Raw genomic sequence first — 25,755 nt, forward strand, 5'->3', positions numbered from 1 at the left:
AGCTGCAAACTATATTGCTGATAAATCATCATATACCTTAACAGTATCCCTTTGTCTTAAAAACCAATCTATTATCTTAGGTACCAGTAATATTTTTAGAGAAAGTTCTATAGAGACATATATGCATTTATATAGATAACTAACTGATGTCATGTGATAAATCAAAATTTTACCTAAGATGCCTTTGCCTTTTTGATCTATTTTTCTAAAGAGGCATTTGCCTTTTTGATTTGTAAGAGACAAAACGTAACAGATGTCACATTCGTGAATTTACACTAAAAACGGTTTTCAATGAGAACTGCAGAAATAATGTTTCCCCATTTGACACACAATTACCAATAAATGGGCTAAATAAACCAAACCATGGATGTAGCCATAGATGACTCTTGTCTCAGCACCAGGAAATTTCCACACATAATCCATACATACAAATACAATTGTCTCTCCCAGAATATGAGACAAACATGAAATGAGCTGCACCATGACAAACCCAACATAATGGGTTTGCGACCAGCATGGATCCAGACCAGCCTGCACATCCGCTCAGTCAGATCAGGATCCATGCTGTTTGCTATCAGTTTCTCTACTTGTCATAGGGTTTGTAAGCGAACAGCATGGATCCTGATCATCCGTGCAGGCTGGTCTGGATCCATGCTGGTCGCAAACCCATTATGTTGGTTTTGTCATGATGCGGCTCAAATTATTTGTACCTGGTCAACATCAAACAAAGACCCAACAGGTTTATGGACTGTGCTGTAATCTGGAACACCTGGGATAAAATCAACTACTGTGCTCATGTCTGAAACAATAAGGAATGAAAGTAAATTAATATCATGGAAGGCAACTTCAGACTATCAACCTTAAACCAGCATGCCTCCAGATTCATGCTAATGTTGAATGCTTATTTAAAAGTAAAATATTGTGAAGCAAACAAAATAATTAACAAATTACAAATGCCATGTAAATTACCAAAAAAAAAAAAAAAGAGGTAAAAATATGAAAAAATAGCCCTTAGTCAGGCTGTAGAAAAAGGTAATAAAGTCTGCTAACCAGTACATCAAAGGCTGAAATAATAGAACCACTGTCATCTAGAAAAACTCTTTTCCATGCTTTCAATCAATTTATCAATAAAATTTTCCATTGCTAATTTAACCATTTGTTCTTGTTGTATTTTGTAACTTAACTCATGGTCAAAAAGTTTATCCCCATCCTTCAACAGGCATTTAAACTCCTGTTTGTAATGTCCCTCATTACATTTCAAGTACTTAAGCTTAGAGATCGTGCTGGACACAATAGGTTTAATGACTGCAACATCAAGAAAATCGTTCTGAAAGACAAGGTTACGAGCTGTAATAACTGGTATAATGTCCATAAAAAACCCAGGTCATAGCAGGAAATTTATATTGTAAGAGAGACTTCCGGAGGCCAGTTGCTTTTGTGTCCTTTGACAGTTCAGTTGAGTCAAAATATATGATAAGAGCACTCAAAGACTTATATATACCTTCTAGCACATTTAAGAAAGACACCATCTTTAGTCATGCATTTCTCTCATCTTAATCTAAGGTTGATCAAATAAGTCCTGTATCTTAAATAGCCTACTACGAACAGATGACAACTTGAAATACTAGTACAGACTGGTAAGTGTAGACTTGTACTGCTGCATAACATCTAGCATAGAATCTGCCTGGCTGGTGCAGAGTGCTAACCTGTGTGCAACACAGTGTATACTAATAAGAAATGTTGACAATCGTTTCAACTGAGCTGCAACCCCATTTTTCACTCCAGTCAAAACACTGGCTCCATCAGAGCCAAAACAAAGCATTTTGTCAGCAGGTTTGCCACTTTCAATTAAAATGGTTACCAATTTGTTAGTGATAGTAGACGCATCTTTTTCACCAATGTTAAAATTCCCTAGGAAGTGTGATTTCAACTCAAAATCTTTATTTTCAAAGCGCACATACACATCAGCTAACCAGTCACTGATATGTCTGTACTCTCATCTGTCAGGATGGTAGCACAACATGAACCTTTCATTTCATTAATGATATCAGCCATGTGTGTGTCTGCAACAGCATGTTGAATTTCCTGTGCAATCGTAGTTAACCTGTAAGATGCATTTCCACCAACATTCAAACTTTTTACATTGCTACAGCCTTCTTTCTCTAAAAGTTCTAACAAAGAGGAATATTTTTCTGTGGCAATATTCTCCTTGGCTAACCAGTAAACTTTGTCAAGGCTGATGTGACAGCTCCTTCCTGTTGAGAAACAACATTTTGAAGTTTTTCCTAGAGATTTATTCTCGGTTTTGGCAAAAACTGAAAGCTTGTAGTCAGTAGTTACAGTAGTGTCCAGTTATTGTTAGTGTACGGAAATTAGTGCAGCCAGTTGTAAATGAGTTGGTCATTTTATTATCAATTCAATAATTTCATTTCATTATCAATACAATAATTTCACCCTATTCATCCAAGAATTTTGGAAAGTAGAGTGCTTGGATTTTTTGAAGGACCAGGTTCATCAGCTGTCTCATTTTCATATGATTTGAGGCTTGAAACAATTGTACAATCTGACTATGCATCGTCAGTTGATGATGCTTTTTCAGCACATGTTTTGCCATAAAAATCTGTTATTCTTTCTTAGAGCGTTCAACCGATGAAATAATTAAAACGAAAATATTTATTTAAGGCAGCAGGACTTGTCCCCCCTAAATGTTTTAACGAAAATATTTATAATATTTGGCTTACAATTACCTCCCTTCATTTTCCGGGGTTATGTAAACAAAACAAACAAATATATGCAGGATGGAAGTTTTTTAGGTTTTTTATTAGCTTTTTTCTATATATAGTCTTACAGATGCGCGATTTTTACGCACATGATTTAAATTGTGCTCGATCTGTGAAATACAAGCGTGAATCGCCTGTTCTAGAATTGACACTGATAAATGGGGAAAAGTGTTTAAGCAGCGTCCAGCTTTGATCGAGTCTATAGAGCTGTAGATACTCAGTTTGATCCAGAGTCGGGCCTAGCTTTTAGAATATGACAGATTAAAGGTCCGGACTCTAAGACAATGTGATTTCTTTTTTGTAACCATTGCAAATTCAAAGACGGATTTCAATCTTAAAAACTCCTTTGAATTCAAGTATCAAGGTATGGGTCACGTAAATTTTATCTGGGTAGGATAAAATGCACGAGGAGAAAATCACAAAGTTTAGATTATGAGATCCTGTAAATATTATAATAAAAAGCAAGACACAGTCACTAGTCATTACAATTCAGTATCATTTTTTCTGATATTATATAACTGTTTGGAGGTGTGACATTTCAAATCTTAATCTTACAAACCTATTCTTTGATGACAAAATACAATCACAAATCACACCGCTGAATCTTGTATTGATCAGCCAATACACCGTTCACGTGACTGAGAGCTTAATTGATTTTTGGCAGTTCTGTTATTCACCCCCGTAATATTTTGTTATTAAGTTTTTACAATATTTAGAACCATTATAATTTGATATTAATTAATAAAATATATCAATGTTATATTATAAACTAGAGACATTTTAAATTTAGTCTTTTTGGTTATTATTTCATCGTTTATCGTAAATATTTCAGCAATGTGTTCGATAAATGGATCGGCAAGTAATTAACAAGAACAAGTTCAAAATGGAGCCGAATGCTCAACTTTAACAAAGGTGTGTTTTTAATAAAATAATATCTAAACCTAGATCCCATTGGCAGACACTTTGGAATGACTGTATTCTAGCCGCTGCAACGTGACGATATTTGAAGTTGTGTTTCCTGTAAGTTCAAATCTGTTGTTTTTGTTGTCGATTTATTTTTATTATTTTTTTTTTGTTTTTGTTAAATATTTGAATCTGTTGTATTTGCATTAAACACTGTTAAATAGACCTTTCTCTTTCATTTTACTGTTTATGTGCAAATGCCCTGGAAAAGTTTGTAATGTGTGCATGAATGAGCTAGAAAGTGAAAGCGACCCCATAATTTTAAAAATTAAAGAGTCCTGATTCCTGAAGAAGGTAACATTAAAAATATTTAAAAACTGTGCCAAACTCCCAAAGCAAGTTGCAATATGTCCGACTTCATTTTACAAACAGATATTACATAGATGTCGGTGACCATCGTCTATATAAAAAAGCACTGGCGCACAATTTGTTGGGCTATATGCAAAGACAAAAACGTCTTCATATTGACGAAAATGTTCTGTAGCAGAGATTCAGATAAGTATCATTGGCTTGGTTGCACAGGTGCAAACAGGGGTTATAGTATGGTGAATCCCGGGCGACGGGCGGGCAGGCAGGGAAATATTTTCGTAACAGTTTTCTCAGCAACTACTTATCGCAGCCTCTTGATGATATTTGGCATACAGCATAAACATGTGGTCCCATTCCATGGGATTCGATTTCTGGTCTATCGCTCATCCACTTCCTGTTACCTAATTAGTTAAATTTTTTACATTAATGGTCAATGATAGAAAATTTTTGTAACAGTTTTCTAAGCAACAACGTATCATAGGCTAGCCCCTTGATATTTGGCATACAGCATTAACTAGTGGTCCCATTCCATGGTATTTGATTTCAGATCTGTCGCTCATCCACTTCCTGTTTACCCACTTAGTTAAATTTTTGACATTAAATGGTCAATGGTAGGAAATTTTCATAACAGTTTTCTTAGCAACTACTCTGACTCATCACAGCCTCTTGATATTTGGCATTAAGCATTAACATGACTTTTTGTGGTCCCATACCATGCAGGGCTTCCATTAAGTTTCAAAATTGGAAGTCAGGTACTGTAAAATGTCAGACATTGGAAATCACATTATATATAAGTAAAGAAGGGAAAGCATTACATTTTGGAAGTCACAAGCCAAGATCAAGAAGAAAATAACTCCCAAACTTCAATTAACGTAAGCCTTGTCGTGGGATTCAGTTTCAGGTCTGTTGCTCATCCACTTCCTGTTACTAATTTAGTAAAAATTTCTACATTAATGGTCAATCATGGTTAACATTTTTTGTAACATCACAGCCTCATGATATTTGGTATACAAATGCAATCTGGCCTTTTCTGTCTTTGACCCATTTTTTTATCATTAACAAAATGATTTTCACCAAAAACAAATTTAAAATTCTGATGTACTAAAACAAATTAAATTTTCAATTTCATTGGTTTCAAAATCTGTAAGTTAAATTCGCTGAAAACAAAAGAAAACAGTTTTCCGATCATACTATTTACTGCAGAGATCGAAAATTCCACTCATCTGCTTGTTATTACATTAGAATTTTAGAGAATGTGATATAGGACGAGTAGAAAAATGTTGCCTGCACATTGGATGTAGAAGCTACTTGTCCTGCAGGAAGAGTGACTTGATGCCTGTCCTGTGGTATATTTTGTCAGAGTAATAACATGCCATAACACCGCTTATGCAAACCGTAATGCACTGTTCAGTTATTTGCTAAGAGTAACCTACATTTCAGAAAAATGTGAAAATGTCGTCGGAACCAGCAAAAAAAACAAACAGACAGCATATTTCTTTATATGCTAAATTTTGTAGAAATATGTGTTTAAATGAAGTTGGAGTTAATAGCAAATGTCGTCATTTTTGGGTACTAAAACATTAGTCCGTCCGTCCTTCCGTCCGACATTTCTGTCCGGAGCATATCTCTAAAAGTATTTGAGTTATCAACTTGAAACTTCATAGGTGGATAGACCTCATTGAGGAGGAGTGCAGTGCACAAGAATGATAACTCTACCTTGCATGATTTTTGAGTTATTGCCCTTTGTTATTTTTCAAAATTGATTTTTGTCCAGAGCATAACTCCAAAAGCCTTTGAGATATCAAAATGAAACTTCATAGGTGCATAGATCTCACTCAGGAGGTGTGCACTGCACAAGAATGATAACTCTACCTTTTATAATTTTCGAGTTATTGCCCTTTGTTATTTTTCATACTTAATTTTTCAATTCAATTTTTATCTCAAAAATAATTTGAGGTATCAACTTGAAACTTCATAGGTGGATAGTTTTTACTGAGGAGGGATGCAGCACACAAGAATGATAACCTTCCCTGCATTATTTTTCAGTTATTGCCCTTTGTTATTTTCATTCATCAGTATTCACATAGGTTTCAAATCTGTAATCACTATAGCCATCAGTTTTCATTACCAAAAGACCTCTTAAAATAGAATTATTCTGTTCTACTACATAATACATTCTTCCAATGAGCAAACACATTCGGCGGGGGATGGCCATGTTGACATGGCTCTTGTTTGAATTGGTTTAATACATAAATAACTACAAATATGACTTGATATGGTATACAACAAATTCATTTTGATACAGAAATGTTAATTTCAAATTTCAAGATGTGATACTATGTACATTGTAGCTTCTAGGATATTAAATTTATGTAGCAGATTGAATAGGCAAATATGACTTTCATTCATACATAGATATAAATGTCATCTAATGATGAATTGTAACTCAACTCAAAAAATTTAGTTACTCATTCCATATTCAACATCATGTTGGTGTAAATGAATCTCTGTTTTAAGAATATAAAGCCAGTAAGACTCTTGGTGCTACATACATGTTCCAATATTATTAAACTTATTATTATTAAGTTTTGTTTGGGTTGGAGACTGACTGTGTTCCGTGAAGAATGTATTTCATTATTTTTCTTCTACTTGAACAGAAAGGTACAAATCTAGTTGAAAAATTGTTTTTATAAATTATAATCATCTAGGCAAGTCTATTTAAGTAAGTTTTAAACCAATGCTATACATGAAGCACACTGTACTGGCCTATTTCTTTTTGTTTTGGAAGGTTCTTTTGACAGAAGGCAGTACATAAGTCCTCTATGCTCCATGTATTTGTAACAAGTTACTCCTTTGTCTTTTGGTCCCACAAATGATAAATCAAAATTATGATTATATAGACAATAAAATTTATTGTGTTAGATTGTCATTCATTCAAATTAGCCAGGATTATTACTAAAAATGTTTTTCCCCACTTTTGTTTGTCTGAGTATTCCAGTTTTGGTTTTTGTCCCAAAAATAGATGAAAAACTGCTTTCATTTCCATCATTTCTCAAATTGCATTTTAGAAATCAATACAGTATCTCCTTAATAAATTGTGATATTTGTAGACAATAATTTTGCTGCAATATGATAATATGGGACAGCAACAAGTTTCTTGTCATGAAATGTTATCAACTGTGTATGTACATCCTTTTTTCAAGACGTTTCCTTAACAGGACTTACCCTGGATGAAACTTTCAAAATTGTTTGATTTTCTGATTTCATGCAAAATTTTGTCAACATAGGATATCATGCCTAATTAAAATTTATATAGACAAATTAATAAGATTTTAACAAATGATAATGACAGAGTGAGGATTGCTGCTTTTAAATGCTTGTGAAATCATTAAAGTCTTTGTTTAAAGGATAATTTTGATGTTAAACAATTAATTTTGTAAACTGTATAAATAAATGATGTTAAAGCATAATTCACGAAGTAAAATGATTTGATTACAATGTTCAAGGACCATAATTATTACATCTACCGTAACCTATTAATGGTAGGGGGTTGAGGGGGGCATTAAATGGGGTCCATATTCTCAGTGCCTGAAAGGGCGGATGGACTCTTCTTAAATAAAGACTACCAACTAGGGCATTAAATGGAAACAATACAGTATCTATCAATGGTACTGCAATAACTGACTCACACTCAAACCTTTTTTTGTTTCAAATTTAAACAGGTATTTCACAGTTTGTTTAAACTTAATTAAACTTTGATATATTAAAAGTGGTAATTAATATTTCTGTTTTCATTGTTAACCATGTTTGTGTTACTGTGGATTCAGTCTGACCAGATTGTTGATGCTGTACAAACAAGTTCTCTCATTATAAGTTTATTGTTTATTGGAATTTGATATCACAATATATTAGACAGGTATTTTCAGAGATCCAATTAATACTTCAAAGAGTTTTTAGCTCGACTTTTCTATGAAAAGGGGAGCTATCCTACTCGCCCCGGCGTCGGCGTTGGCGTCACACCTTGGTTAAGTTTTTCGTACCACCCCACTTTATTTCAGAAGTATTACAAGTATGGCTTTGAAACTTACCATACTTGTTCACCATCATAACCTCCATCTACAGACAAGAGTACATAACTCTGTCAAGGTTTTTGACAGAATTATGGCCCTTTTTTGACTTAGAAAGTGTATTGAGCTTGGTTAAGTTTTTTGTACCACCTCACTTTATTTCAAAACCATTGGAGGTATTGCTTTGAAACTGACCATACTTGTTTACCATCACGACCTTCATCAACAGACAAGAGGACATAACTCTGTCAAGGTTTTTGACAGAATTATGCCCTTTTTTGACTTAGAAAATACATTGAATATGGGTAAAATCCACTTATTGCCTTAACCCTTTGAGATATTGCTTTGAAACTTTTAATGCTATTTCACATCATTACCCCCATCTGTACGCAAGAGAAGGTAACTCTGTCAAGGATTTGTTTTAAAAATTAAGGCCTTTTATCGACTTAGAATCTTGGTTAAGTTTTTAGTACCAGTCCACTTTTTGACTGAACTGTTTGAGATATTAATTTGAAAGTTGGAATACTTGTTTACAATCATGATTCCCAAACATGTCCAGGAGAAGGTAATTCTGTCAAAGATTTTATTTGAATTATGGCCCTTAACTGTCAATGTTTTGTATTATAGGCAAGCACTAAAAAACTTAAAAAATCTAAAAAAATTCATTCCTATCCACTTGTTCACTTTACCATAAATTATGTCATAATAAAATAATTCTTCACTAAATATCTTAATGCTCATGGCCATTGTTCACTTTAAAAATACAGAGATTCTTGTATTGCCTTTTACTGCAAAAACTTTTTTTATTGGCAAGCAATAAAAAAGTCGAGCGCGCTGTCTTACGGACAGCTCTTGTTGTTTATATTTGTCAGACCAAAACCTTTGTTTAGTGTATAAACTATAATTAACCAATCAAACCTCTTTGATTATATAAAATAAATTGAATTCTTTGATGATTTAAGATTAAATTTGATATATAACATAAAGATGGTATTTTACTACATGTAGGTATTTAAAATATAACTAGGCCTTTCTTTCCCTAAAAGAAAACAGGCATGCCAAAACTAACCTATAATGGCTATATACAGATGTGTTTGTTTTTCAGTTGCCAATTGGTCATGTTTGGTCAGATAAATTCGAAATATTAAGATAATAAAGTTTTTGATTCTTTATTTAAAATTATTATATGTGTAGTTTCATGATTTTAAAAGTCTCATTTGAGGCACGTTTTTATCCTTTTTCTGTGGTGTAATAGGTTGCTCAAAAATATTGAAAAAAGGCCAGTTATGTATAAAGCTGTAAGCCTACATTTGATCGAGGATTAAACATAAAAATATCTTCTGATTTATGGGGATTATTCCCTAAAGATGAAACACTTACAAATAATTACATAGATAATATTTAGCAAGTGAATTTTCTCAAGAACAGAGAAAATTGCCAAATTATTCCATTTGTTTGAAGTAAGCTCAGCATGAGGTTTTTATGTTGATGTACCACTAATTTGTCCCATCTGCAGTTTATAAGTCAATGGGTTGGAAACAATTTTTTTATATTCAGTTTACCTGTGCCTTTTGTGAAAAGAACATCTTGAAAAATGCAGGAATATAAAGTTTATCAAGGTTTTTTTTCACTTTTTTATATAAAAAAAGATTTTTTTGTCAATAAAATTACATGGATATTGCAAAGCATGTGGATTAAGATTTAAATGATGTGTTTGAATTTTGTGTTAATTTTTTTTAAGCTTCATGTTGAATTTAATTATATTATAAATTGAAGGAAGGAAACTGTGGTGTATTTTTTCCCAAACATTAATGTAAACTCCTTTTAGTGCTATGGAAAAAATTGTGTTATTTTGTACTGAAGAGTAGGGAAGTATTTTTTGATTAGTACAAAAAACATGTTTGTACAATCTTACATTTAATAATTATTATAAATTATAGTAAAGTGAAGCCTTGACCATTCATTTGTGTTTTCAGAGCAATTTCTTTAGTTGCTGTTGTTGTCATGATTGTTTTAAATTATGCTTGTGTTTGTTCATAACATGTATTTGAATGCAGGTAATATTATATATATGGCCAATGCACATACAGTGTAGTGTGTCAAATTAGCTCTATGTTTTAAATACCTGCAAATTATAATTATTTCTTTTTCAAGTTGTTAAAATAAACATGATGTTTGTTTTAGCCTTTAGGTAGTACATGTACCCGTTATGTACTGCAATCAATTTGTGATTATTATGTATAATATTTATTTCCATGTATATTTTCAGTGGACAATTACCATCCTATAGAGGTCAGTCCCCTAACACCTAGAAGGATGGACGGAGCAGAATCTGTCCGGTCGGGTCGCAGTGACCGCTCCGAGAGATCGCACCGAAGTCACAGCAGCCATCACAGTAGACATCATCGGCATCGCCAGCACGGGTCCTCAACACATTCTCAAGGTCACAGGGGACGAAGTTCAGATCGGGTACGGGATGATCGGTCAGTAACAATTCAAACACCAGGTAATGGTTCTGATGTTGATAGTCGGATCGCAGAAAGTGAAAAAATTGAAGTTCAGATATTACCGCAGGATGACAACTGGGGTGATAACACAACTGCTTACACAGGAAACACAAGTGAAACTGGGTTCTCCATGGACGATATGAGAAAATTTGCTAAAGAAAATTTTGATGAAGATAATGGTGGATTTGACTGTTGCAGATATTTAAGTACAGGACTAGCTGCCATACTCAGTTTGTTAGGATTTTTTTCACCCATCGCTATGGTAGTGTTGCCAAGACTTAAGATAGGTGGTTGGGAGACCACAACATGTACAGTAGAATGTGAAGGACTGCTTATCAGCATGGCATTCAAGCTGCTAATTCTTTTGATTGGCACAGTAGCTTTGTTCTTTCATGCTCCTCGAGCCACCATGCCCCGAGTGTTTGTTTTCAGAATAGTAGTGTTATTTCTGGTTTTTGTACTGACATTTGCGTTTTGGCTCTTCTATGGAGTAAAAATCATGCAGGAGAAAGAACCATCATATTACAGCATTGTACAATTTTCTGTCCATCTAGTGGATGCGTTATTATTCATTCATTACATCGCAATTATACTGTTGATCATTCGACAAATACAGCCTCAGTTTGTAATTCACGTTGTCAGATCACCGGACGGTGAAAGTCATACCTATACACTTGGACATTTAAGTATTCAACGTGCATCTGTATGGATTCTTGAACAATATTATAAAGATTTTCAGGTTTTCAATCCATATTTGGAAAATGTTATGAAAAAGCCAATGAAAGTGAGTGGTTTGAAATTTTATGAGGTAGATGGTGTACAGCAACCTAATAACCACGCAAGATCACGGGCAATGTTTGCAGCAGCTGCACGGAGGAGAGATGCTAGTCATAATGACCGGTTTTATGAAGAGCAAGAATATGATCGTCGTGTCCGGAAAAGGCGAGCACGGTTAGTTACAGCTGCAGAGGAAGCTTTCACACACATTAAACGCATGCAGGATGAAAATGGTAAATATTTTTAAATATTTTTCAATGAAAAAATGTATATAAATTTTATTCTGGTGATGTCATCTTTAGTTTAGTTTAAATTTTGTTCTAAAAGAAAGCTTTGGACATTGAATTTTGGAATCTTAATTTAATAGATGTGAAAAGACAAAAAAAATTAATTTTTAGATGTGTCCACAGAACCAAAAAAAAACTTACAATACAAGGAAGTAAATAGAAAGTTGTCCAGATCAATATTTTAACTATTACAGGTTATACCGTCATATGTGTCATTGGTTCAATTTATAATATCAGTAATGTTGATAACATATTAATTTCGTACTGCCGACTCTTTTAATAGGGTCGGGCATAAAGTTTTGCCCTAGTTGGCCTGTCACAATGCAAAATTTTGTGTGATCAAACTTAAATGCATGTCATTACAAAATGATATTTTGCAGTAGAATATTACTGCATCACAATAATTTATAAACTTTGATTTAATGCAGTTTAATTGAAATAATTGAATACAGAAAATGCTGTAGTCCAGATTAAAAAAAAAAGGCAGATATACTTTGGTATTACAAATTGCCTTTCATGTTTAATTGACTTAATTAAACGTAAGATTTTATCTTAATTGACAGGTCTCTTTTCTGCTCACTTTTTCCAAGCGTAAACTTAAACTTGGCTCACTTTTGCATTCATTAAAATGTAGAAAAATTGTATCTGGTTCCCATTTAGTTTATGTAGAGGTATGTAGAAATTTTAGAGCACTTGTTTTACTCATAAATAGGCAATAAAAAGTTGATCTGTATTTTACACCGTTAGGATATCGGATTATTATTTGTAATATCCAAGTTGGTGTAAAATTAGTTTTGAGATTCTGTGTCTGTAATAATAAGTAGACAATAATTTAGATCTCTGGTAGATTTATTTCATCTCAGTCAATTTAGTAAGTCAATCAAATACAATACAAAACATAAAACATCATTCATAAAGAAATCATACAAGTAATGTATATGTATCTGAAATTATCTATATTATAAAAGATTTCATAATTTTACTCATTTCATTTAGATATTTAAACATCTATAAAACCAATGTAGATAACAATATAGATTTATTCAATCTAAAAAAAAATAAAATAATATTTCTTCGTTATTATTCTAACAAGTTATTTAAAGTGGGGAATGGTATTAATTATATATAAGTTACTCGCAAGGCACATGAGAAGTACCGAAATGTTTTACATGAGATCATGATTTTTTAAACAACAATATTACTTACTAATTGTAACATAAAATTATAAACTTGATAAAAAATACTATAATTATAAGAACACCTTATTTGACAATTTTGAATTTGAAAGGTATTTACAAAAACGTATCTAAACACATAAGGATGATTAAGATTAAACTTATTTATTAAACCTATTTCAAGAATACATTTTCCTATAAATTTCAACTTTAATCTGTAAAAGTACTACAAATCTTAATGTTGTAAAATTACTAAACTTGTAACATATTAAACTCTTAATATGTAAAAATATAACAGTTCACTATTTAAACCTAATATGGAATAAAATTACAAAGTTTACAACAAAGTAAGAAATGAAAAATATAACAAATTTAAACAAACAGAAAATAACATACCTGTAATAATAAGTAGACAATAATTTAGATCTCTGGTAGATTTATTTCATCTCAGTCAATTTAGTAAGTGACTGCCAGAGTACTGTCCAAGCTTATATACAGGAGTCTGATATCTGCCAAATACCTTGATAAATTGTCTTTAGTTTCTACTTTGAATTATTTATTAGATTTATGTCACTTTTACTTGTAATTACAACATTGTATCTTTCAGAAGTATAGAAAAAGTGGTTTGAGGCAAACATAACACATAACATATATTTCTTACACAATAAATCTGTTGACAATTACTGACTTGTCTTTCACATTAAAGTAATTGATGAATGTATGAACCTGTTGCTAAATATTTTGAGAACAATACAATATTGTTTGAGGGGAAATCTTTTTACAGAATAGTGGTTAATAGGTAAATTGTAATGTTTGTAAAAATAAAAAACTGAATTATTTTTAATATGAATTTAAGAATATTTAATTATCTTTCTTTTAAACTTTGCAAGAAAACAGAATTATTTTTGTTAAGAAGTTAAGCATATTTTATGATTTTTTCTAAACTTTGGAGACCAAAATAAAACAAAGCAGGGGGGAATTATAAAGAAGTATAAAAAACTGAATTATTTTTAATATGAATTTAAGAATATTTAATTATCTTTCTTTTAAACTTTGCAAGAAAACAGAATTATTTTTGTTAAGAAGTTAAGCATATTTTATGATTTTTTCTAAACTTTGGAGACCAAAATAAAACAAAGCAGGGGGGAATTATAAAGAAGTATAAAAAACTGAATTATTTTTAATATGAATTTAAGAATATTTAATTATCTTTCTTTTAAACTTTGCAAGAAAACAGAATTATTTTTGTTAAGAAGTTAAGCATATTTTATGATTTTTTCTAAAACTTTGCAAGTATTAAATAAGTTATTTTTGGTATGTAATAAGTGTTATTACATACCAAAAATAACTTATTTAATACTTGCAAAGTTTTAGAAAAAATCATAAAATATTGTAGTGATCTGAAATTTTCAACTATAACTGTAACATAACTGAACTACATGAACTCAACTCCTTACCTTAATTGACTTGAACTTGAGAAATTACTTTTCTTCTAATCTTTAATAGTGAGGATATGTTGACATTTTCTAGCCATAAAACTTATAATGAGCTGTGTTTTACTAGAAATCAAAACACCAACCCATGTATACGGGTTATGAGCCAGATTTTATCTATCCTTTTTATCCAACATGTTTTCCTTGTTTATCCTCCATTTTCACGATGCACAGCTCAATCTAACTTCTGAGGGGAATTGTCACTTTCACTCGTTACCTGTGATTATAAATCTTATTGTTATTGTTTAATAATTATATAAGTCACTGTTTTGCCAAGTAACAATGTTTAATTCCATGTATTTTTGTAGTTATGATCCGTTTTCTTAGGAAAACGTGCTTCCACTTTCGTTTCAAGATGCCATTTTGAACTGTTTCCGGTACGTTACTAAGGACGACCGGCTACAGCTAATTTATTGACGAAATTCTGCGATCTGATTTTTGTGTATTTTCTTCAGTGAAAAGGTATAACTTGTTTAAGATAATGCCATAATATTTGTAACAAAATGTTCTATGTCCATTTTTATTATTTCATAGGTCTAAGAGTCTATGTTTAAATTTCTAACCGTTTTGGTAAATCAACCAATATTTCTTGGTCGGACCAACCACTTTTTGGTTCCAACCACAACCACTTTAGTAAACCAACCACTTCAACCACTTTATTTTGGTTGGGATTTGTCTGGGTATAAAAGGGCCCGGATTTTTGGTTGAACAGCTCAGTCTGGACCAGAACTTCAGAGGCAAAACCCCAATTTGTTGAGATACAAATTTGAGCGGAAACATTTATAAGTGCCGTCTGCAATTTTACGTACTAAAGTAATTAAACTATTCTTGATAAATAACGATTTATTTATTCAGATTTAACAGTTCTGAGCTATTTCCTAGATATTTAATCTTTATTACACGTTTTTTATTAACACTTTACTGTTTGAAATAGATTATTTAACTGCTTGTTAAATTTGGTCACGGTTCACTGGTACGCGATTTTTCCGTGTTGACTATTAAAGAAGGTACACGCGTTAGACATTAAGACACATTACATTAAAGGAGATATAATTTAGAAAACGGTTTTAACATTAATAGGACTTGAAACTCTGATGATTTCTACTACAAACTTTTACTTATTATTACATTATCGTATAGAATCTGTTGCTGAATGATAAAAATACAATTGTGCTCATTTGTTGACAATTTATTATTTTGTTATTGTAACTTTGTTTTATAAACAAAATAAACTTTGCAATATACTACTGGAATAAACAGTGTTTAAATGTTATAGAGAATTTATTTATCTATGTAGAGCTAGTTATCCGTTAAAATTATAGGTGAGCAAAGTAGATATAAAATAGTAATCACTATAGAAGTTAACTGTGTGGAACCAATCAACTCCCTTTACAGACTACATAAATAAACCTCTACTGAGAGAACACTACCAAAGGTTTAACCTCACGGCCTAGACCGTGACAATATGCTTAACTTCTTAACAAAAATAATTCTGTTTTCTTGCAAAGTTTAAAAGAAAGATAATTAAATATTCTTAAATTCATATTAAAAATAATTCAGTTTTTTATACTTCTTTATATGTACATTAACTAAAGAATGATAAATAAGTAATACAAACTAGATTTCTATTTGTGATAATTTATACTATTTACATAGACCAACTTATGATCTTATTTTATGAGGTTACCCCTCCACATGTAGCATCTGAAAAGAAATGTTGAACTCATCAATGTACAGAGAACATATTATATTTGTTGAAATAAGCAGTTATTACATGTATATATAAGACTCCACCCAAATTTTCATGTATACAAGCCTGTGTGTGCCAGCTATTTATAATTCTGTTCTGAAGCCGAGTTCCAGCATACCAATAGCTAACTTGTAGAAAAACATGTGGTCAGAGATATATAAGAGGTTTATAAGTGCAAGCCATGGATGTAATTCATTGAAATATACTTGACAGAATGTCTTAGTATATAATGGTACATGTGTCTCATAGTATAACTATAACAGTTTTGTTAGGCAAATTTAAATTTATGCCATGATATAAAAAAAATTCGAGAAGTGTAATATAATAATAATGTATATTCAAATATTTGCCAGTAACATGTATTTCCATTTAGACAAATTTATAGACTGTGGATAAAACTATCTGAGATACATGTATAATAGGTAGTTAATTTTTGGATCAATTAATAGGGGATATTTAGTAATTTGCTATATTTTGCCTCAAATTCAAAAAAAATGTTGCTGTTCTGTAAAAAAAACTTGCAATTTCTTTAAAATATTTTAAAGAAATGAAAATCTGTCTTCGGGAAATTAAGTTTAAATCAGGAAATGGGCCAAATGTGAAATGAATGAATTTTATAAAATATCAGAATAAAGATTTAGGGGTAAAAAAAAAGGATAAAAAAGGCACCTGCTTGTTTGTTAACTTATTGCAGTAATTACCTGGGAAAATCATTGAGAAGAGGTTTTATAATTTGATTCATCATTTATGTGCTCCTATAAATAATTAATGCATTATGAATCCTAGTTAATCCTGTAGAATTTTAGAACATCTGTGGAAGTTAAAAAAACAACCAGAAAGATACAAAAACAACAAGAAGGCCATATCAGGTCATGCATTTTGCTAATTTTCTCATTTCAAACAATAGTCAAATAAACATGGCTCATTTCATTTAATTGTGGATCAGGAAATATTGGATGACAAACAATTCGGAACTTCATATTGTTCATTAACTTGCTGACAATAGCGTCCTTGTTATTTATTTTGTTATGGAAGAAAAAAATAAATGGCCTTAGTCACTGTATTTATAATTCATTAAAGTAATAAAGACATATATATCTCCCTAGATTATCTTAATACTACATCAGTTCATCTTGACAGGTTGATATTATAATAATACTAAATCTATGCCCTTGTTAGATGAGCGCTTGAAAACCACCCAAGGTAGTTCTTTTGTTTAGATAAATGTCTTTTGTCCTATTCTTTTCTACAGATAAAAATCTTTTGTTTTATTTAATGCTGGTGACACTATGATGATATGTAGGTCTGAAAGAAGACAAAAAACAAAGATGAAGATAATAGAAAAGCCGTGTAGGGGACGTTGTATAAATGATAAGTAATATATATATAATATGTTTCTGGAGCCAAATGGTTGATTACATAGATTTACAGTAAATGAAAGATCCTCTAGTTATGCTATTTTCAGTCTGTGTATTAATTCCTGGCATGATACTACTATAACCAAGTTATATATAAGATATTTATAATAATTTCTGATGCATAATTTATAACGAAGCATCAAAAACATTTTCAAATACACATCTGTATCTAGGGAGTCTATAGGGGTGGATTCATTGCAGTAATAATTCTGACAAAATGGGCAGAAAATTGTGAGGATCTAAAACATAGCATTGTTTTTTCTCTTTCTCTATATATCATTATTACATTGCACTGATCTGGTGAATTAGTGAAAATGTCATATGTGGATTCTTTTATTGCTTTTTCTTTGATAATAACATTGTTGCTTATTGAAGAGATGACTGGCTGGTCTTGTGCTCATGCATTTTACTGCAACAAGTCTGTAACATGTTAACCATATTATAATATTGATACAGACTTAACCACAATAATTCTTACCATATCATAGCAGCCTGCATGGCTTGCATACATGTTCTAAAAGAATGCAAGACCCCAATCTCATTAAGTTTGTCATGTAGAGCAAAGGTATTTAAAACAAAATTGCTATGTTTTATACCTGTGATCATTTTTTGTGTGGTCTTTGTGACTAGATGAGAAGGTTCTAGTATACACTAAAGAAATGCTTTCGTTTCTGTGCCACCAGTGACCTCAAACTTAACTGTTCTGTCCTTCTTTTGTTTTAGTAAATTTTGATAAAAAGTAACCTTTCAGTAAAGTTTTACATGTGCTTTAAGACCTTATACTACAGTAATTGTTATACTTGCTAAAATTGCAATTTAAATTGCAGCTCCTGTTCAGTTAAAATATCTGCACTTAAAAATGTTCAAAATATGAAAATTATGTGGATATTAAATGGAAAAAATATGATACTACATTTTATAAATCAAATTTGGTACATTCATTTAGAGTATGTTAGAGTTTATTTTATTTGTTTGCATAGTATTTGGACAGTTGTATTTATCATTTTATGACATATAAATCTCTAAATGGTCTGTCAAACAGGCTGAATAACTTCGCATAATTACTATTTTACGTTCCCCCTATTCGTATAATATAGTAGGTTTGTAAATGTTTTTATGTTGGTTTTGATGTAGTTTTTATGCTTGTTAGGATTGCTTTTTTTTCTAAAGTACAACTAATAAAGAAAACTAAGTAAGACATGTTTAGCCATGAAATTTGCAATTAAATGAATTTGTCACGTTTGAAAGGTTTAGTTGGTATTGGGTCAATACAGAAATTTTTATATCTTCCCAAACTACAGTATAGAACATTTTTGCATGTTTTATTAAAATCTTGAAAATAAATTGTTATCAACTGGCATCGTTTTAAAAGGAGGCCTTGGTCCATTTAATTTTGTTTTGCCTATTTTTTATGATACATTATTTTAGTGTAGCTTTAAAGCAAATAAATACTTCAGATTGTGTGTATATCAGCACTCAAAAAATAACTGGTTAAATGCTTCATAGTGTTCCCTGTAGAATTCATTAATGAAAGGGGAACTTTATAGGCCAAGTGAACTGAAATCATAGATGCATTCTCATGTCTTAGAATATATTGCATGTATTTAGTGTTATGTAGGGCTTCCACAGTAATTGAAAATTACCATCATACTTGTATATGTACCAAGTTATCTTATATTATTACTTTATTTGTAGCAGTGATCTATTGATACGACAATATGCTCTTGGATTGAAAAGTCCAGTGTTTGTATCCCATCAAAGCCACTGAGCAGGAGGTTAACCCCCCAACCCCCTCCCGCCCATGCCTTTCCACCTCTTTGGCGTCATAAAAGAAGGCTACCATAAGTGATATGAGTGACTGTCAAATAGAATTTAGAACTTAATAACCACTACTAAATAGTTATTAAAAATGTCATGCAATGTGGTTGTTTCAAGTTTGTAATGTTAAGAATTATTAACATTATAATTCTAGTGCTTTTAAATTATTTTAGTGTGATTCATAGATGGTTGAAACAGGTGACAGTTTTAGGTCTCACAAAATTTTGCCTTTGATTTCCCTCCAAATTGTTTGAGATTTAATTTTAATTGGCTTTGTCACTTATGATCAAAAGAAATCTGTCGTTCAATTATAGATGGTGATTTTGTTATTTTCATGGATGAAAGGAATGTTTTAAAGTTAGTTATAGTTAATCTGATGTTAAAGTAATCAAAATAGATTGTTTCTCACCTTTTATAGATTAAAGATTTAAAGAGTTTGGCCAAACTGTACACATTTAGCTTCTGATATTGTATTGTTGAATGCAAATGTGCACCCTTAAAATTGAATATCAAATTACTGGTTTTGATTTTATAGAGCACTTTTATAGAATCAATTATCATGCTTGCTTGAAGTTCCATAGGTCATGGTAAAATTGTTTAGGTGCCTTTGAAATTCTTCTCCTTAGAAGAAAATGTACAATAGAAGCAAGCATTATTAGATGTTTTTAATCCTATGTGCATTTTTTTTTTGCATTTAAATATAACAGAAAGAATTTTTTTATGCAAATGATAAGAGGCAATTTAGTGCCCGCGTGTAGGACCTTCTTTATCTGATGATAAGGTGATAGTAACTTTATTATCATTGAAAATACTGTATCATAATCCATTAGCCAAACTAACTGAAGATCAGCCTATTCAGATTCTCCAAATCAAAGTAGTTTTTATCATGTTTTTGTTTGTATTTATGATAGAAATCTATAAAATAGCTTGTTTAGATAGGAGTTTTACATGATAAAGGTCGGAATTCAACACTTGACATCCGGCTATATTTCAGATTTATTTTTAAAGTGGGGTTTTAAGTCATATACTGGGATTAGAATTATTGCTTATCATTGTAGGGTATTGTTATAGACATGCCACCCTGCAAGGTAATCAAATGAAAAGTTCCAGGGAGGTGTTAATAGTTTGGCTTTAAAAGGAGCATTGATCTTACCACAATGTTGCTCTTTACCGTATACAGGTCAATCCCCTGTACTTTGTTATATATTGGCCACAATCAAATATTTTGAATATAACTTGACCTGTCCATATCATTGTCAACTAAATATCTTAAATGGACCTGTCTGTCAATTAGGACAAAACAGTTCATCATTTTTACGGAATTTTTCAAAAAAGTAGTACTGAATAGATAGTGAACAAATTTCAGTCAGCACAAAGTGCTGACTGGTCGTGGTTGCATTGGTAGTTCAGTAACAGCCAGCTGGTTAAGAGTTAGGGTTGCTTGCTAACCAGGACTGGTCGGGATTGTCACTGATCTACAGCTATATAACTGGTGCTGGTTTCATGGTGCTTTAACATAAAATATTTCTCTCTATTACTTGACATGTAGGCTTGTTTGTGTATTTGCCCAATTACTGTAAAACCAAGAAAGTATCTCTCACTAATATTCATACAAAGAATAACAAAAATTCCATATTATTTGCTTCGAGAAAAAATATACAAAAAGTTAGGCAAACTGTCGGAAATATGCTTAATACTATTACTGTTTCTACAATATAATAACAGACTGGGTTGTTATTCCTTCCTGCCACTCACTGCACAGTTGATTTCCGATCGTTTGTAGCACGAGATCTTAAATTTCGGATACGTTTTGCTCATAAAAAACACAAACTGTTGCTGCTAATAAAAACATGAATTCTGATCTATAAAATAATGTAAATTACATGCAAATGTCGGCCTGCAGACTAATACAGCATACAAGGCATGCAAATAATGCACATTTTATACAATACTAGTGATTTTAGCTTTATTTATAGTTTTAAATGGGAAATTTTTTTTTTCTTAAATTTCAGATGTCAGTATTTTGTAGAATTTGTTATAATTGGGTACTTTCTATGAAATATCCATTATAGGTTCAATTTCAGTGGTAAATTACTTGGTTATTGATTTATATCAAAATTATGCGTGTAAAATATGAGTAATAGGTAACAAGTATTTATGAATATTTAAAGAGGTAGATCAAGTAAAAGTCTCACTTTTCTAATTAAAGGAATAAAAGATAAAAATATTAAGGTTAAAGAATGTTGTAGTAGCAATTTGAAATTTGGTCATTGAGGACTTTGATCTAAATTGCAACACTGGTGCGGGTTTGATTCTGAAATAATACATAAAATGCTTCATTAACAGTTGTATCTAGGGCAACTGATTAAGGTAGGCAACTGGCTATTGTCTTAATAAGGGACTGTTCACAAAAGTCAGATGGATGTTATTATGCAACTTGTCGGTTCAGCAAGTCTTAGAAAATACTGTTTATTTTTTATCGTAAAATATAACAAAGACTTGATATTTGTAGGTTACCAAGCGAAGACAAATAGTTCCTCTAAAGTAATTTTTTTATTTATGTAGACAAAGATACAGATAGGCAAGGTATCAGAAATTCTTCATGAAAATATGACCTGATTTATTGAATGGTTTTCCCATTAAATAGAACAATCTGATAGTAGGCTTTATAAATGTAAACACTGTAGGTAGTTTTATACCTACTTACTTTATAATCAGAGAGGCCATACCCTACCTCTTTAAGCTTTGTTAAACTTTAAGTACATGATGGTGTTTAGATAAACTAAAAATTTCTCAATTTGAAATATTTTTATCACCTGTGGTTGCATTGCGGCCTGCATTAAAAAAAAGATTGGAATTTTTTCACTGTAGACTTAAAATGAAATTTAGCTGTTGTGCAACTTCCAGCGATTTTTTTGGCTTATACAGGGCGTTTTTTCCAGTTGTCAAAATGTTTGAAATTTCCAATTTTAATCCTGAAAATTCCCAAAAATTGTGTCAGTATGACTTGATGTCCAAAAGCATAAAAACATAAAATTTGAAAATTTTAAGTAGATTAAGTGGGAACTTGAAACTGAAAAATATGCAAAAGATAATAATGAAGTATGCGAAAAAATTTAATGGAATATCAATATTTTATTTTAGTGCAAGTCATAGCACAGTTCTTAGCACAATTTGAGTATTAAGAGCTTTTAGTTCATTTGTCCTGGAAGAACAGAGTGAGCAAATGAACTGAAATTGTGCACATAAGTAAAAACAAGAATGCAGTGGATCGAGTCCTTTTAAAACCTTATCATTTAAGTTTATATCAATATATTAATAAAGTCTTGTGCTTTAATTTGCCATACATTTGGTCACAAAAAAACACAATCATGTATATTTCAATAAGCATCATCGAATATGATGATGTCATAATTATGTACAACAAGCAGTCTTTGATGCAACAATAGACATAATCATTTCTCACAACAAACACGAAAGTTAACAACTGTGGATAGACTAGACATTATATATGTATACTATTTCAATAGATAGTCATAAAATATGCAAAATTGATTTGAGCACATAAAAGTTCCAGACATAGTTATGATTTATTATCAGAAAATAGATTTTCCTTCTGCACAAAATATGATTATTGTAATCATTGTATGTAAGGACTTTTATATAAAGATATGTTTGAGATAAAACTTCCTTTTAGTTGAATGCTTATAACCTTTTAGTCTGACAACTTATAATTGATTTTGTACCAAAAAATGTGATGTATTTATGATAAAATCGTCAGCTGTAAAAATTCGTTTTTTAAATGTCAAAAGTAATGTTCAGTTCCCTGCTGAATTTATATTGATTTGGAACAGTTTTGTTTATAACGATAATGAATGGATCTAAGTGTGGTCGTTTTTGTCTTAAACTCGGCACAGCCTGAATCGAACTTTGAACAACTAGCGATATTAATATTTGTTTGAAAGAATACAGTTTGTTATTTTCTTGTCTGCTAACCCATATGGGCAACTGACACATATTCTGCTGAAACTGAAGATAGCCTTTGTAGTTAGTACTTCTGAAATATAGAAATGTTTAATATTATCAAAACTTTTTTTTTTAAAAATGTATCTTTTTTACCACTGGGAAATACTGGGATAAAAATAAAAAAGCTATCTTGATTACATGTTATGTAACCAGTTGATGTAGGCTGTGAGATAGAAGCTGGAGTATCATACATAACAAGTGTTTTACAATAATTTCTTCCAAGATAAAATAAATCTCTCAGCAGACATTAGGCCTAAAATTTCAAGAAGTGGCAGGTATGGATTTTTCATTTGAACATCTATAATGATGTATCTCTAGGGATGTGAGTCACTAGTGTTTGCTCTCTCTCTCTCTCTACTTGTGAAACACTCCGCATTTTGATGTTGTGTAGTGTAGCAACCAAAAATACAATATCGTAATTCCAGCATGTTTCAGCAATTATGATATGAATTAGTAACATTAATGAATAAGTGAAATCAATTTTTTTTCTTCATATGAATTAGAAGTACCTATTGTTGTAGGATTTATATGTATTGAACATATATGAAATGAAATAAGAATAAGATACAAAGTAAATATAGCAACACCTATTTTATGAATTACAATATTATATTGAAGAAGCATTCAGCCTATTGTATATTATAAATAGCAGAGTTTAAAATGTGGAATTAAAGATAGATTTTAAACTTTGAATAGCTGTTAATTGTAATTTGAGAAACATATTTTGACAAGATGTTCCCAATTTGTCATATTTTTACCAGATCTGGCAAATAAAATTTGAAAATAAAACTCGCCAAATATCAACAAAAGATTGAAATAAAGATTGTAAGTGTAGGACTGTGTTATTTCTTGCTTTCTGTTTGGAATAAAACTGTTAAAAAGAGCTTCGTTTGCACTATAAAGTTTTAAAACTCTGGTGTGCTGAAAACAAATTAAGATAGGAAAATCAAAATGTTTAAAATAAAAATGTCAAGAAAATACTGTTTTCCTGAAATTTCCACATGAAAAAAGGTTTACAGCTTTTCAGTTCCTGTTTTAAAAAAGTCTGGAGTAAGGAAAAGTGAGGAAGCATGTTGTGTGTGATTGTTATACCTACATTATTTAATCTATTTTGTATTCACTAGAAGTATTGATTGGTGAGCTCTAAAAGCTTTTCAACCTTGAGTCATTAAAGGCAGCTCTTAACGAGAACCCATAGTGAGAATCCCTACGTTCCTATATATAATATTTGCATTTTATTCCTATACACCATGAGCAGGCAATATGCTGTTGGAATGTCTTCAAGTAATGAAGGAATCTGGGAGCGAAGATCATCATGGGTTATTACAGAGCTTAAATTAGATTCGATTTACATACTTGTACTGATTAATGGCATTATTTCGTGCTACAAAATAACAATGAGGTAATGCAGTCGTACTGTAATAAAATAACTTTTACCTGAATCTGAAATTATTTATAATGTTTGTACCGAATTAAAATTTGGCAGATACTGAGAATCAGGTTTATACATTTTGTTTCTTGGAGTATTTTTAGGTCGAGCTTTTGAACAATAGTGCGACTATCCCTCTCAGCCTTGTGTCTGCGTAACACTTGGTTATGTTTTTATATATGCAACTTTGTATCTCATTAACCACAGAATTTATTCACATATCCTCAAGATCATAATTCCTGATTAAGGTTTTTTTCATGCAGGTTTTATCTTCATGTGTTTTCCTTGGACAAATTAATTGTTGGTAATTGACTTAAGTTTTGATTCTTAGAAAAAGCTCATATTATACTGGCATTAAACTGGTCCTTGTTATACTATCAAGCACTGAGAATAGCCAAGCTAGCTGCTATAGCTTCTTGGGAGATAGAACATATGTTCAGGTGTTTTGTTTATTGATGAAATGTTAATATGCAATCACTATACAAACTAGAAATGTGTCATCATGCCACGGATGCCCCCGCATGCAGCCAAAATTTCAGATGGTGCATTATTTTTTTTTTCATTTTAAGTTCAAAGCCCTTAAAACTTTTCAATGTTAACACAAACCATTTTCATACACTGTTCAAGGCACTGAAATTATTCAGTCTAAACCTTTTAAAAACAGCATATTGCATATTTGTAGCCAAAATAATGGCTAAAAGTATGAGTGCTGAAACTGAAAGTTCAAAATTTTTCCAACATTCAGGAAAGATAAGTTTGTCTAAAATCATTGAACCACAACCAAATTCAAATTTAAACTGCTTATTTCTAAGATGTATCTATATTATTTTCAAAGTGAAAGGGACATAACTCTGCCAAAAAATCATCAAACCATGACCAAATTCCAACTTGACCTGCCGATTCCTTTGACATATCTATATGTCAAATTTAAGTTGAATATGTAACACTGTTGGGTA

General features: G+C 31.2%; 2 protein-coding genes across 4 annotated transcripts in view; one reads left to right on the top strand and one right to left on the bottom strand.

Annotated features, from left to right (window-relative positions):
• LOC132757187 (phytanoyl-CoA dioxygenase domain-containing protein 1 homolog) overlaps nt 1-3,463 on the bottom strand; it is a 16,925-nt gene extending 13,462 nt beyond the window's left edge. Inside the window, exons 1-2 of the mRNA XM_060748393.1 lie at nt 3,340-3,463; nt 711-799 (exon numbers count right to left, since the gene is read on the bottom strand). Coding sequence (XP_060604376.1) covers nt 711-797 — 87 coding nt within the window. The 5' untranslated portion in view covers nt 798-799; nt 3,340-3,463. The remainder of the gene's footprint in view (nt 1-710; nt 800-3,339) is intronic.
• The window catches only part of LOC132757186 (vang-like protein 2), a 27,731-nt gene continuing 5,390 nt past the window's right edge, over nt 3,415-25,755 (top strand). Inside the window, exons 1-3 of one of the 3 annotated variants that reach the window (XM_060748392.1) lie at nt 3,415-3,461; nt 3,613-3,800; nt 10,389-11,636. In XM_060748392.1, the coding sequence (XP_060604375.1) occupies nt 10,436-11,636 (1,201 nt within the window). In that variant the 5' untranslated portion in view covers nt 3,415-3,461; nt 3,613-3,800; nt 10,389-10,435. The other 2 variants (XM_060748390.1, XM_060748391.1) reach the window with 2 other exon arrangements.

The sequence above is a fragment of the Ruditapes philippinarum genome, unplaced genomic scaffold (assembly GCF_026571515.1).
Source record: "Ruditapes philippinarum isolate M1 unplaced genomic scaffold, ASM2657151v2 ctg5120_1_1_1_1, whole genome shotgun sequence".
Taxonomy (NCBI): domain Eukaryota; kingdom Metazoa; phylum Mollusca; class Bivalvia; order Venerida; family Veneridae; genus Ruditapes; species Ruditapes philippinarum.